We start from the raw sequence: 14,611 nt of genomic DNA, 5'->3' as shown, positions 1-14,611 counted from the left end.
GTTTTTACAAAGAATCGCATGCTTTATCGTTTTTTAGTGATGCGGAGAAGTAAACGGAAGCAGGAGACGCCGAGTCGTACAGGACGAAGAAGTGACGAGATAAATCTAAGACTGATGATACCCCGCTATACCATGATTACATGTATGATAAAATGAGATTTGTATATTACAGATTGTTCATGTTCATTATCTATGTAATTTATCGTATAAAAATTTTTAAAAGTAAAATATATAATATATTGACATATTTATCATAAACTTGATAGTGATCCGCCGCACAGAATACAGTCGTGTCGCTCTGTTAGACTTACTAGTGTTGACTCCTGGAAGCCTGCAGGAAGAAACTTTCTTTCACGCATACAAAATTATTTACTACCTTGGCTTCTAATATTTATCGCGCTGGCGCCACATTGCGTACAGCGGTTACCAGTAGGATCGTGCAATGCTGTGCAAGTGAACATACAACTGTCTAAATGAGAAATCAAAAATTGTTAAAGCAAGGTAATGTATTCTCTTACTCCATGAGTGCTTGTTGGAGCATTGTAAAGAGTTGTGTGATTGCCATGTTAACTGGTCCCCACAGACAGGACATTGTTGACGAGAAACTGTACATTGTAAACTGTTTAATCTAGTCACCACCTAGGAGGATAAATAATATCAACATCCTTAAGAGATAGTCAAGGGCTTACTGTATAGCCTAAATATTTCAAGGGCCAAATTTTTTGAGGTTGAGCAATGTTGCTAAAAAAATTTTTTCAATGGATTTGCAAACACTCCCAAAATGTATTACACTACCATATAGCCGAGGGGGTTGCTTTTTGTAGTTAACAGTGAAAATTTAATCCTTGAAAGTTTTTTTACCTTCATATATTACTAAGAGTAAATAATGGAAGATATGGGATTGTTTGCAAATGCACAAAAATTTTATTTTAACATCAAAAATTTTGTCCCTCGAAATATTTTGGCTATATGGTATATGGAGGTCTAAATGTTTCAAGGATAAAATTTACACTGATAAGCTCCAAAACCGCAAAATCAGCAAAAAATTTCCCCCTCAAAATATTTAGGCTATACAGTATCTGAATGATTTTGAGACTTGGGATTAATAGCAAAACAATAGATCAACAAACCATAAATGTCAACCTTGACATAATTTTGCTCACAATTCAAATGTTACTGTACGACAGGAGATTTTGACGAAAGAAAAGGTTGATACCAATTAAATTTGTCGAACGTCCATAAGCGCCCTTAAAAGTATGCGATATCTTATTCATATGTGCGTATTCGTCAACTTTTCCTTTTCGTCACAATTTCCTGTCAACTGGAAGTACACTATGCACAAGACACACCTCCTTTTCCAGTAGTTCATCATCCACTGTTCCATTCACTTGTAGCCATCCTATCATGTTGTTAATGATTACTAAATCTGTTAAATGTGATGAGATAGAACAAGTCAATAATGTACATGACTAATTGAGTGACAATAGATCTACAAAAATGAGACCTGTCAGTTTCAGACTTTAACATAAGCACATTTTGTATACAAAATGTGCAAAAGCCAGTTTAGATGGTGCAGAGTGACTAAGTTACACGTAACAGTTGGCAACAACAATTTTGACAGGTCACCAGGTGCTGCATACATAAATATACAGTGGAACCTGTTAATCAGGACACTTGAAAATGAGGGACACCTCCATAATGGACACTAGGTAATGGTCCCAATGTATCCCTCAGTATGGAAACTATTAAACTGACCTGGACACCTTGACACTTGGTCTGTCCCAAGATGTCCTTAATACACAGGTTTCACTCTAAAGGAAACTGCTATTGGGGGTGTGTTGATAATTTCATTCTAGCTCCTTTCATGGATAAATATCTGTTCTTACCTGCATGATTGTTATTAGATTCTGAGTGGCTGATCCAGCTAGTTAAGCAAGTGACAATGTGATTCTTTATCATGTGACAGTCCAGTCCATCCAGTTTAAACTACACATAACAAATATCAAACAAGCACACAGTAGCATTATTGTTATCATAACATTTTCTATTCCACCGATGTCTTTGTGTTCACAGTATGCTACCACCATCCGTGCTAACTGCAAGCAGTAGAAGTTGTTTCCCTCTGGCCTGGTTGTTGATAAATGTGCCACAAGTTTCATAATTAATGGACATACTTTAACACTTTAGCGGACAGCAAAGTATTAACATTCTGGCCAATGTCAATGCGTAGTAACTGTCTCAGTGATTCAAACACATCCCAACACAGGTACAGTGGTGTTTCCATGGCTACTAGCTCTTGGTAACAGCCAATCAGATCACTCCATTCACTAATCAACTTAACAAAATGGATCTACACAGGAAGTTCAATAAACTTTATTAATAGGGCTACCTTCAAAACTAATAAATATGAAATTGCTACACAGAAGAAAGCTATAAACCCCTCTGAATTTCCCTCTACGCTACAACCATGCTACATACATACCTTACACTGTGAATGTGCTAAATTATGGACACCTTCATACCTGAGGAAACAACCAGACACACACGTGCTATACCAGTTACTGCTATTGTGCGTACAGTGAAACCTATCTAAGTAGCTACCTATGTAAAAAGGCCAACTTTAAGTTCCCCAAGTGAGAAGTTTATGTACTAGTCCACCTGCCATCTGCTTCTACTAAGGTCAAGAGGGGATTGGCTTTAGACAAGTTCCACTGTCATTACAGTCATAGATTAAATGATACCATAAACAGGAGGGGATTATAGTTTAGTCAACTGTAGTAAAAGCAGCATAACTTATTTGCAAACCATTAAAATGTTGATTCAGCACTTTCGATATGTGCAGTAGGGTATCAACAGCACTATTGTGATCAGTTCACTACAAAATAAGGTCACCGACTTGTTTAAACTGACCAGTAATGAATATTCAAAATGGCCTACCTAAGGCATAATAAGGTCAGAAACTTTAGCAGATGTATACACAGTGGAACCTGTCTTAACAGTCACCTCTCTATAAGGGACAGCTATTAATTCCCCAAAAGAGACATTATACACTAATCCACCTGTCAAAGCAGCCACCTGCCTATTAAGACCAAGAAATTTTGGCCTGAAGGTGACTGGCTTAGACAGGTTCCACTGTAGTAGCCCATTACTTGCATATGGAACATCTACGTAACTCATAGTGCCTTGTCTTACAGGGTACCAATATAATGCTCCATTGTGTGTGTACTTGTCTGCTTACAGTTCTACAACAGCAACAAACAGTCCATTATGTGATGTGGCCACTCCTATTGGTTCACCCTTCAGGTCAACTTCAATTTGTCTTGATGTGATTATTTGAAATTCTGTGTTAGTTTGTTTAGGAGCCTTACCACAAATAAAATCTAAAAGGAAAATTAGAAAATAGTTACAATACATTGTGTGTGTGTGTGTGATGCTAGGTCTCTACTCACTTGATGAGAATTCTACAACACTTTTATCTCTACTACAACTTATAAATCGTCCACTTGGTAGTGTTGCTAACCCCGAGCTAGGTAGTATATGGCCCTCGACAACTCCATGCATGGTAATATCCCCACCCATTAATGGAATGTGTACCACCAGAATCAGCTGATTCTTAGCTATCACCAGAGAACAATGATCAGCTGCCTAAACCCGACAAAAAAAAAAGCATACATCACACACACACACAAACACATACTGGAAAGCCTCTCCCCCACGCCATTGTAATCACTGGGATACCGTCACTCCCATCTATGACCGGGTGTGGCTGGATGTCGGCGTAGCTGATATCTGCACCAGCTATGCCCACTAACAGCAGATACACATCTCCATTAGCACATCCAACAGTTAAAAATATATCTGAAATGTAACACACACACACAAAAAAATATGATTACAGTGAAGCAAACAAAAAGAACATTACATTGTACTATAGAAACTTTGGTGAATAGCCAGCTACATTCACGTTCAACTTAATCTGTGAAGTTTTCATCTTGATTACAGTGAAGCAAACAATAAGAACATTACATTGTACTATAGAAACTTTGGTGAATAGCCAGCTACATTCATGTTCAACTTAATCTGTGAAGTTTTCATCTTGCTTACAGTGAAGCAAACAATAAGAACATTACATTGTACTATAAAAACTTTGGTGAATAGCCAGCTACATTCACATTCAACTTAATCTGTTCAACTTAATCTGTGAAGTTTTCATCTATACAGCAGTTACAAAGTAAGTCACAAACATAGCCAAGATGTACTCAATAAAGCCAATTCAGTACTGGGGGATAATATTATATACACAATGTTCCCAGAGCAACATGTCCTCTTGCAAAAGCACTGAACACAGCCAAAATACGTGAAAACAAACACTGAATTCTGCAAAAACATACACAAACACTTCTTCATACTAGAGAAAAATCCACTTATAAAAAAATTTATGACTGCACATGTTCCACAATGAACTTCACATAATGGTTATCAGCTACCCTTAATCAGTTGTTCGTGTACAAAAGTGACCTACCCAATACACCCAACAGGAAGACTTGTTCCACTGTATAGCACCACCAAAAAGGAAGAGTTCACAATGAGCATGGATTTAAAAAAACTGCTTTGCACACACGCAGATCGTTTGGGAACAAAAATTTACACATTAAATTTTTGGTTAAAACTTTGTACGCTTATATGACAAAATTCACAAAAATTGTCCCTCAAAAAATTTCTATATGCGTATCTACAGGTGTAGTTACATTGTGCTAACTGACTTACCATCATCGTGCTTCATACATGCTAACTTGCAGCCCTGCCCCCAAGGATTATCAGGAAGCTTGATCATGTGATCAACACTGCAGGTGATTCCCCTACAAGCAACATGATCAAACATTGCACCAATTTATAGAAGGGTATTACCCTTGCAAAAGATTGAAAACACAACGAAGAAAGACTACATGTCTGCTCTCCGTAGTAACAACTAAAATTATGGCTGATGTTTCTGGACTTCTGATAATGTGTGGGAGCCATAAAAATGTTGTTATATGTAACAGTTCACGTCGTTTGTCCAAATCATAAAAGGCATGTTTGCACGGCGGTGGGTCACCATAACATGTCTCCTTCCAGTGATCGTGTAGTGTCTCAGATAATGTCTTGATCTGCAGAATAAAAGCACTGATACATACACTGATATACATGTGCATAATAGCAAGAATTTTAGCTAATGGAGGTATGCATGAATGCATGTCCATATCACACACACAGACACACTCACTCACACACAATGAGAACTGGTCACGGTATAATAAAATCACTGCTATATAGTGGTGATTTTAAAATACTGTAAAAGTGATGTGCTTAATATAGTCACTCAGAAACTTTCAACCCAAGTGGTGACCTGATTTCATCGTTATACAAGTAATGAATTGACCCACCTTCTTCCACTGTAATCCAAATGAACGGGGTGGGGCAAATAGGATCACATGACCTCCACCCATCAAACACGTTAATAAGCACCTACAGATACAAAGAAATCAATGGATTTATGGAAATAAAGGAGTGTCTGCTATGTAGTAGGGCTGGAACAAAGGTCAAATATTACCCTCTGAAGTATCTTGCAAGGAAGTTACTGAAGCTTCGAAGCTTTGTTGACTATGTCATGTTAGTAATTAATCACCACTAGAACACTGTCTCTAGTACAAAATTTTAAAATCTTTTTCCCAACAAATTCACAAAATTTTGTCTATGTATGCCCTTCATTTATAAATTGAAGTTACACAAAGTTAGTTCTACATACACATATGCAAATTACCCTCCATGTAAACTGCAGCCAATCGGCGTCCATTGTGACATTTTGAATACATTCCCAATTGACTTGGAATATTTCTGGTCACAAAATCGTTTCATGATAGGAGCTTTCACTATAAACAATGAATTCATATAATATATGTACATACACCAAACATGTTTACTAAAAAAATAAGTTTGGACGAATGACCGGTGTATATTACATCACTGGGGTTGGGTAACATAGTGAGTGACTTGAATACTGACCCAAACAAGACAACTTTCTTTACACACTGTAACAAGACTACCATAAAGAAAAAAAACTAACAGAACCATACATAATTAATGACTTGCCAAGCTTGCAGCCAAGTATCTAAGTACAATTCCAGTTGGATGCTATGAGTTGGATTAAAGGGTTGAAATTGCTGTTTCAGAAACTGAACCATATATAAAACATCAGAATTATTACCCAGTGGCCATTTCTATGGCAACTGCCTGGCATCCTGGCATATGGAAACTCCAGCCTTGGGACGTTTTTTTTTTTCCCTTTCTGCTGAACCTTATTTCTTTGAGCTCCCTTAGTGCCTTATACAGGCTACATAGTGTTTGCTATTTGGAGGACTTTTAAAACAAGCAGAGTGACTCGATGCCTAAGTAAGACAGATGGCTCCTCTGGCGCATGCCTAGACCACATGCTACGGGTGATCAAGTCACCACTGGGACATTATTGACGTTTCAGCTACATGCTCTGACTCAGGCTTTAAGCCTCCTCACAGGTCCCTAGTGGGATAGCATTCACAGAATAAGACACACACATGATAGTGGTGGCACTTGGGTTGAGTGTTGACATGCACATATGACTGTGGATCAAGTCACACTTGGCTTGGGTTGACCTTTCTTTGTAGTTCACTTTTCAGTCTTGATTTAATATTACAAGTGATATATTATAGGTCTTGTGAAATTAACACAAACTTATCAAGTAATCATAAAACAAAAATGAAACAACAAACATGTGTAGTGTGAATGCCTCAACCATTAACAATTCTCACTGAATTAAAAAAAAAAAGAGGTGCAGTGGTGCATACTGGGATGGGATACAAGACCAGTATTATAAGTTATTTCTGAACACTCATACCTTCCGTCTTTGGATCTGGTAAGACAACGCCTACATCTGCGGACTCCAAATCTGTCGGCATTGTCGCCATATTCACACTCATTAGTGGCTCCTTGTCATTTCCAGCTCCTTCCTTGCAGCGTAACCCGCTCACCATATTCTGTTATTAGTTAAGGATGATATTTACTAGATATTCTAATAGAACAACCGGGTCGTGAAGGATACATAGATGTAAACAAATCGCGGGAGTGTCAAGGCGATCCGCTGGTCCTCAGACCACGTCAGCACGTCATAGTTGTTCACAAATTCTCCAATACTTACCACACTCATGACCATGCAGCTTCACACAAAATAGCTGTACCACAATCGATTCAAACATTCCACACATTTAAAGATGTAGAGTTTAACACAGCTGCGCGCAGTTTTCTGCGCCTCGGAGCAATGAAGTCCTGTGCCCTGCTCATTTCACAGTTTCTTCTTATTGTATTATGTCAAGCCGAGGACAAGTATGTGTGTACACCAGACGACTTACCGGCTTACTGTGGATGTATCGTGAACACGACCACGCCATTTACCGTCAACCTACAGTTTGATAAAACAATGTAAATAACGCTGTTAGCTGAAATATGCTTGTGATTTATATTCCCCTTTAAGTTAGACATACTGGAGATCCATTTGATAAACACGCGGAGTACATTTATGGAGGTTGTTTTGGTGTGCCAGAATGTGATGCAGAAACAGCAGTAAGTTAGTAGTGATTGAGGTATAGTATAAAAGTGGGGCACTACAGTATGAAGAAAGTGGTCTCGTGTGGCCAGACTACCTTTTTCTCTTTGTCATTTGGTAGGGAGAAACAAGGGTCTGGACTATATAGAGGGTCAGGCCTTACAGCCCCTATGGATCTATGATCCCAGTTGTGGCCGAGACAGAAAGTGATCCATCACTGGTCTACAGTAGCATGCTTGGTAACAATAATGTCACATTTGGATGTGTGTCCAGAACAAGTATGGGTATTTAAACCAGACCAGACCCTTTTTTCTCCCTGCCCAGTGTCAAAAAAAAATATGGTCTGGCCACGCAAGACTATGAGGGAAAAGGGGACCTCAAAGGGTGGAGCCTGGTGGTGCAAATCGTCCCAGTTGCACCATTCTGTGCACATGCACTGCCATCTGCATCATCATGCATGTACCCACTTGACCTGGACAAAATATGACCAGGTGTAATCTGGGTCACCTAACCCGTTATCAACCCTGTACTGGAAATCAGACAGTTGGGCATCAGTGCAGTACAAGACAAAACAGGCAGGGCCGCCTATGTACTTGTGAGGTTTCAGAGTGTTCGGTTACTGGCAAGTAGTACTTACAGATTAGACATTATAAGTACATTGTCGTTAAGGAGAACCATAAGATGTGTAAACAATAGGCACCAGCCCATGAACTTGAGTACATGCTGAAGGAGTTGCAAATTGTGAGCAGTTGCTTAAAAATGTGCATGGTTGTTTGCAGGCTCACATGGAGCTAAAGGCGTTAGTGTTTGATTAACATGTACCTCCCTGGTCACTTGCAGATGATTGTTGCTATTATGCAAGGCTAACTACTGCAAACATATCTTGCCTAATATGTAGCTGTAGACATATGCCCCTAAACTTCAGGTCTCATGTCAGTGGACCATCCACATTACCCAGTTTTTCTGACCAAGACAGATAGTTAAAAAAAATTTGGGTTTCTTTGCAACTACTACTATGACTTACAGTATTTTTTTTATCTGGAGCAGTACCTAATATTTTGTAATCTCTCATCAGATATGTCTGGTCTACACAGCTGGTAGACTCACAGCCAAAATTGGATTATTAGAAACAGTCACTTATTTGGTGAAGCAGATTGACCCTCTGAATGTCACTGCTATTTATAAAGGAGGCAAGTTAGTATGATATGATATATAAGTGTGTGTAAGTCAGAAATTTTTACAAAATAAGAATGGAAGGACTGGAAAAAAAAACAAAAAAAACTTGTAGTCTGTCTGATGTGTACAATGGTGTAATGAAGTATCCACTTTTGTGATTGAACTGGCACACAGGCATTCGGATAGTGGAGGTCCCACTGTATTCCACTGTGTACCATCAAGGTTGTCGTATAAATAAAGCCCATTCATTATACAGTGCCCTGATCAATTACTCTAATAGTACATACTTCAGTCATGACTTACCAGTCAAGTTCTCCTAATTTCTTATTGTATGGATGGACTAGGGAAACCAAGCAACATCAATAGTATCCAAAGCCATAATCATGTGTACCTATTTTGTAGGTACACATGTTGTCCATACACTCTATAGAGTATACAACAGTAAGCAAAGGTGTACTGATGATGAAGTTATCATTCTTGATACAAAACATTACTAAAACCATTATTATTACTGATAGGTAGCATACACATGGCACCATTTTAGCATTATAACTTAGTCATGATACTAACTAAGAGCCAGAGGAGGTTGGACGCGCTCTAAGCTCCACATAAATATATTGCCCTTAATTGCATTCTTTTCTTTGGTATTTCACGTGACCCTCAATAGTCATAATACAAATTTGAAAAACGATGGGGTTGACTGGGGTTGATTAGATATTCGGATGGTGCTTCACGTAAGCTTCAAGGTGATGTATTTTGTTTTGTGAAAGCGCTTGGTGATTGGGGTGAAATTAATAAGTTGGGTTTGGTGTGTAGAACTTCACCAGAATTGTCACGTATGTACTCTCTAATCAGAACAATGATACTTTACCGAATTTAACTGAGATCGATGTATAAACCTCTTCAATAAAACGAGTTTTGCATAATTTGTTTTAGGGGTGCTTAAATCGTGTCCAACCTCCTCTGAACTGAGACCAATGGTTATACTTGTTAAATAATGTTTGTTTGTGACATATAATATCCTTTTTTGTGTCCTATATGATTACATATGTTGTATTTCAATTTTACCAGTGCCTCAGCAGTTATATATCTGATGTGTAATGAGACATTTAAGAGAGCAAAGTTGACTTACTTACATGACGATAGCAAGTTCTATGTGAGTTACAAAATGTAAAGCTTGGCTACCATAATTATGTGAGAAAGCTTTGGAGGACAATACCGTATACGGCAAAACTTTCGAGGAGGAAAACATTTGCGGTTTTTGCGATTATGCTGCCAACCGCGAATGTTTTCCCTCAAACATTTTGTGTGCAAAAACCTAAAAACTATACATAACTACTATACCTTTTTGCATTTTGTAGGTCTTCATAGCCAGAGCAGCGGTTTTGCAAGCTCACACATTTGACGTTCTTTACTTGGATTGTGTTTGCTTGGGAATGCTCCGTTTTTTTAATGCTCAACACATGGCACTGCTTAAGTGTGTCAAGCTCAAGAAACTGACTTTTGGAGGGGTCCTCAAGTGCTTATCACGTTTCACCAGGAGCTTAGCCACTATCCGCGAATGTTTTCCCCGCGAATTGCAAGATTTCTATACAACCGCAAATATTTTCCTGCAAATTGCGATGCTTCTGTGCATCCGCAAAAGTTTTCCCCCTCGAAAGTTTTGCCGTATACAGTATCTTTGTAGCTGTTTTTGTTTGGAGATACACAAAGCAGTCAATTTAGGCTATTTCCAGGGTAGACCACTGGGTCTGTGAAAACCGGTCTTATCGCCCATAAAAATTAGATTTTCCATGAATAAACTATCAAATTTCATTACTAAACATGAGTGGTCTGCTTTTGCTGCCTGCTTTTCCCAAACACAGTGGCAATCTGTACGAGTGGTCTGGGGCCCTAATAGAGACATCCTGGGGATGGCTGTATGTGGCTGTACAGCACCATGGTGTTGAATAAAGAACTGTGCTGTAAATGTCCTTTCATTTTAGGACCTGATTGCCCCATAATTTGGCCTAATTCATCCCTACACCTTTCTTTTAAGATTTTAAAACAAGTCTCTGACCCTCCTCTGACCCCTGCCTTCCACCCCTTTTGGAACTCGCCTGATACAGTCAACCTCGGTTTAAAAACTACCTAAATGGCGGGAAACTTAGCTGTTGTATATTTGTACAGTGGATGCTCTGGAAGGTAAAGAATTAGTGTAAAACATGTGAAAAATTGGTACACATTGCTTCAATCATTCTGAATACTTCAAACTGGCATTTCTCGATACTCATAGGCAATAATACCGGTTTTCCCAGACTGGGTCACAATTTGTGAAATCACAAAACGGCATGCTCTCAAAACTTTCTACGTACATGTAGCCATTCTAATGTGATCACTTCATCATGTTTTCTTTTGTAGTACTTTGAACTGATATATTCCAAGTTTTGTGTCCCTGCTAATAATACAACCATGGCTCCTTCTACTAGCACTGTAACAACAATGACCACTACAAGTGCAGTCACCAAGTTATTGTCTGCTAAATTTGTAGGGGCCGAACTGACTGCTACCAGGGCTCCTGTACAAAGCAAGCACGATGAAAACAGGAATGTTGTACTGGACATTACATGGTGGTCACTCATCATTGCAACCGTAGCTACTTCCATTGTGGTCATTGTTGTGTATCTTCAGTGGAAGAAGAGACAAAGTGATGAAAGTCCCATTGTTGAAGGCAGGCTTATTAGCTAACAATCTACCATCGATGAATGTTAAAGCCGTGTATTTTTGTGTATTAATACATTATCTGTAGTATAACCACTGCAATTCTAAATGTGATATTACCCAGGGACTAGGGGAGTTTTCGGGGTGGTTATAATAGATAGGTCACGTGACGCCAAAAGTGCATTGCTGCTATATTAAGGAAGATGAGGCTCCTCCTCAGTGTCTCGTTGATTTTTCTGCTGTTATCTTTGCAATGTCGAGCTGAGGACAACTACGTGTGTACCACGGATGGTCTACCAGCCTCGTGTGGTTGTAAGGTGAACACAACCACTCCATTCATCGTTAACCTCAAGTTCGATAAACCTGTGTAAGTGCCCGATAAATAGGCGAAGTGTAAGAAAATTAAATGTACCATTAGTCAGACAGCCGTGGATCCTCAAGTTCAGTACGTGTATGGAGGATGTGACGGTGTACCTGAGTTGCAGTGTGACAAAGAAACAGCGGTGAGTGCAGCCGGTCTCAAAATCAGTTTGTGGTTGCGTGTAGCTAGCTATCTGCAGATGAGCTGCATGTTCTGCTGAATTTAATGTTCTGTTCGTGTCACAGTATGTGGTTAGCTTGTGTAATTTTTCCCTATAATTTGACTTGTGCTTGGGTTATCCCATACACTCATCCCTCATGAGTAACTCTATATTATATTGCATGGGCAGAAGTTGAAGTGACTACGATCACATCATTAAGAACAATGAAAAAAGTGCATACTACAATTGGCCATCCTTTATGATATATACATGTATGGGACGTACCACCAGCATAATTAACTGGATCTGCAAAAACCCAGCATGATGCATTTTTCAAATTCTTTATAATCTACTTAGCCAAGTGTATCTACATGTATGCTCTTGCAATCAATGGCTTATACTAAAAATTTAGGCTTGCGGCATTATGCAAATCTGGTCACATTTTAAAGATTTAGAACTGCTTGTACCATCACACTTTTAGTTACACACAAAGTTTACATATCTGAATGATTTCACTACATAGCTACATGTTGATGTTTCCATTTTTGTATATGCTGTGCAACCGGGAACACACAATTTGTGTGGTAGGGCATTCATCAAAGTTTTCTCTGCCTTCATCAAAGTGTTATGTTTGTGATGGAGGTGAAAAGGAAAGGATTGCAGCATTTTCCAATAGCTTAATATCTAATAGTTAAACTTCATGTAATTGCTGAGTACGTGTACAGTTTATAAAATATTCTAATAGAGCAGTCAAGTACCTATTCTAATTAAACAATCAAAGCTACAGCTTTAGTCACACCTTTTCCCCTACAGTTTGTTTATTTCATAATTCAAAGCCGACTAGATTTACTGTGACTGTTAACTAAAAGTTTGACTTCAGCTTCTAAAATGTCAAAAAATTTCCTTAGTTGTTTCCAATGATTGCTTGGCACATGATTGACATGTGCTAATTGGAACACTTAAGTGATTTATTTGTCTTGCTCTTGTTTGTGTGCTGAGCTGTGCTTTATTTTATCAGCTTCCTTTCCATGGCTTAAAGTGTGCTTTTTACACATCAGTATAGTCACATGTGTCTGAGGTACTCATAATTGTATGTGTTTTTGACCATCTTTTCTTTTCCTTATTTCATCAGAAAGCCCCTTTCATAATAGATTCACTTGACAAAAGTACAAGTGTAGAGAAAAGTAATATGCCACACTAAGGATATAAAGGTTGCATAGTTATGCAGAGACGATCTTAAGTATAAACAATGGTTTAGGAGTTAATTACACATTAAATAATGGTGTGTATAGTATGCTTTGAGCCTTGAAAGATAATGAGGTCTTTAAATTCCACTGAGAGACCTGCTAGCAGGTCTTTAACCTCTCCAACGTAAAACATATTGCAGGCTAATAGTTGATCCTCAGTTGGCAACCAGTCATCCAAGTCAACATGTAGTTAGCCACCCATTTATTTTATAAGTATGCCTAAAAGAATTCGATTATGAGAGGTTAGAGTGTAGCATTGCAACTATGTTTGTTACAATGAACTGACAAAGTCCAGAGATATCACAGAATATTCTGTTTAGTGTTCATCTGTTTTCTAGAGTGTTTTGAGCCTCTTACATCTACTAAACTATTGGAAGACTTTATTTACCAAGGACGTAAGTGGGAAAGCTCCCTTGTAGAATGGTTATTTTATGTTTTCTGTAATGTGGGTGTGGTCCATGTTTGACATCATATCGTACCTGGGCTGTTGTAGTGTCATTAGCAACGACTTGTGACAACTTGTTGCTGTCATAGTTTTAAAAACCTCGAGGTTTTTACAATCCACGAAGGTCCTTGCTAGGTTTCTAACCTAGTACTAAGATGGCTACAGTGGCTGCTGCATAATCCTGTGGACCAGACCCCATTCCTTAGCAGTGTCACTTATCAATTAGAAATTGTAAGTTGGCACTTATAATCTTCAATCGATAAGTGCCACCTTTTTTTTTGGGGGGGGGGGGGTTATTCCAGGGGTGTACCAGGATTTTTTGAAGGGGGCCGGGTTCCAAGAGCAGTATAGAGTTACCAGAAGCAGGTGAATCAAAACTCAGCAAATTGCTATATTTTATGCAAAAAAGTACATTAATTATAATGCATATATGTGCCTTTGGGATGAAGCTAGTACTAGATAAAGCTACCTAGTGGAAACAGACAGCATAACACATAGAGAAACATATAGTAATCTGTAAGTGATACTTATCTCACTGGTATAGGAACCATGAATCCACTGATACAAATTTAATGACTTACAATCAAAATATTATAATTAACTACAAAATATGCATAGCATAGATTCATTTTGCATAACAAATTATTGGAGTTCTATATCTTTATACATTGTACACCAAAGCTATAGCAGTATAAGGTCATGCTCAGTTTTGCATTTAATGTTAGAATGTCTGATAAGCTTCACTAATTCCATAACATATGGATATGGATGTTCACATGCATGTTTTATTAGAGTATACGTGACTGCTCTATTAGAGTATATCGATCTTTTTAACAAGTTTTGAAGAGGGCTCATGTTATCTCTTTAAATCCTTCCCTGAGAGATGAATGCAAGCTTTATTAAATGT

General features: G+C 38.3%; 3 protein-coding genes across 5 annotated transcripts in view; 2 read left to right on the top strand and 1 right to left on the bottom strand.

Annotated features, from left to right (window-relative positions):
- Nucleotides 1-121: 121 nt before the first annotated feature.
- LOC136248954 (general transcription factor 3C polypeptide 4-like) lies at nucleotides 122-7,294 on the bottom strand. The gene is made up of 17 exons (XM_066040827.1): nucleotides 7,115-7,294; nucleotides 6,911-7,049; nucleotides 5,801-5,909; nucleotides 5,424-5,505; nucleotides 4,909-5,147; nucleotides 4,768-4,859; nucleotides 3,698-3,858; nucleotides 3,450-3,645; nucleotides 3,239-3,380; nucleotides 2,483-2,522; nucleotides 2,175-2,350; nucleotides 2,040-2,127; nucleotides 1,887-1,986; nucleotides 1,350-1,426; nucleotides 519-639; nucleotides 377-469; nucleotides 122-331 (listed from the first exon to the last, which is right to left on the bottom strand). Exons 1-17 carry the CDS (start codon nucleotides 7,223-7,225, stop codon nucleotides 252-254), a joined length of 2,046 nt encoding a protein of 681 aa, XP_065896899.1. The 5' UTR covers nucleotides 7,226-7,294; the 3' UTR covers nucleotides 122-251.
- LOC136248956 (uncharacterized) lies at nucleotides 7,283-11,595 on the top strand. 2 transcript variants are annotated; one of them, XR_010697952.1, is made up of 5 exons: nucleotides 7,283-7,491; nucleotides 7,544-7,632; nucleotides 8,691-8,805; nucleotides 9,863-9,947; nucleotides 11,192-11,595. XR_010697952.1 is itself a non-coding variant. In XM_066040829.1 (5 exons), exons 1-5 carry the CDS (start codon nucleotides 7,331-7,333, stop codon nucleotides 11,516-11,518), a joined length of 777 nt encoding a protein of 258 aa, XP_065896901.1. In that variant the 5' UTR covers nucleotides 7,283-7,330; the 3' UTR covers nucleotides 11,519-11,595. The 2 variants fall into 2 exon arrangements, 1 of the variants encoding a protein (XP_065896901.1); XM_066040829.1 differs by having other exon boundaries at nucleotides 7,548-7,632; nucleotides 8,691-8,809.
- A 49-nt stretch (nucleotides 11,596-11,644) lies between these two features.
- LOC136248952 (uncharacterized) overlaps nucleotides 11,645-14,611 on the top strand; it is a 5,733-nt gene continuing 2,766 nt past the window's right edge. For both annotated transcript variants that reach the window (XM_066040824.1, XM_066040825.1), the window contains exons 1-2: nucleotides 11,645-11,858; nucleotides 11,910-11,994. In XM_066040824.1, coding sequence (XP_065896896.1) covers nucleotides 11,695-11,858; nucleotides 11,910-11,994 — 249 coding nt within the window. In that variant the 5' untranslated portion in view covers nucleotides 11,645-11,694. The remainder of the gene's footprint in view (nucleotides 11,859-11,909; nucleotides 11,995-14,611) is intronic.

The sequence above is a fragment of the Dysidea avara genome, chromosome 3 (genome assembly GCF_963678975.1).
Source record: "Dysidea avara chromosome 3, odDysAvar1.4, whole genome shotgun sequence".
Classification (NCBI taxonomy): Eukaryota; Metazoa; Porifera; class Demospongiae; order Dictyoceratida; family Dysideidae; genus Dysidea; species Dysidea avara.
This window is presented reverse-complemented; position numbering and strand designations above follow the sequence as displayed.

Coding starts and splice junctions, on each gene's coding strand:
- LOC136248956 (XM_066040829.1), top strand. CDS start 7,331: ATGAAGTCCTGTGCCCTGCTCATTTCACAGTTTCTTCTTATTGTATTA. Junction 7,633..8,690: donor AATGTGATGCAGAAACAGCA/GTAAGTTAGTAG, acceptor ATCTCTCATCAG/ATATGTCTGGTCTACACAGC. Junction 9,948..11,191: donor ATGACGATAGCAAGTTCTAT/GTGAGTTACAAA, acceptor TTTCTTTTGTAG/TACTTTGAACTGATATATTC.
- LOC136248954 (XM_066040827.1), bottom strand. CDS start 7,225: ATGGTCATGAGTGTGGTAAGTATTGGAGAATTTGTGAACAACTATGAC. Junction 4,860..4,908: donor GTTTTCAATCTTTTGCAAGG/GTAATACCCTTC, acceptor TGTTGCTTGTAG/GGGAATCACCTGCAGTGTTG. Junction 3,859..4,767: donor ATGTATGAAGCACGATGATG/GTAAGTCAGTTA, acceptor GTTACATTTCAG/ATATATTTTTAACTGTTGGA.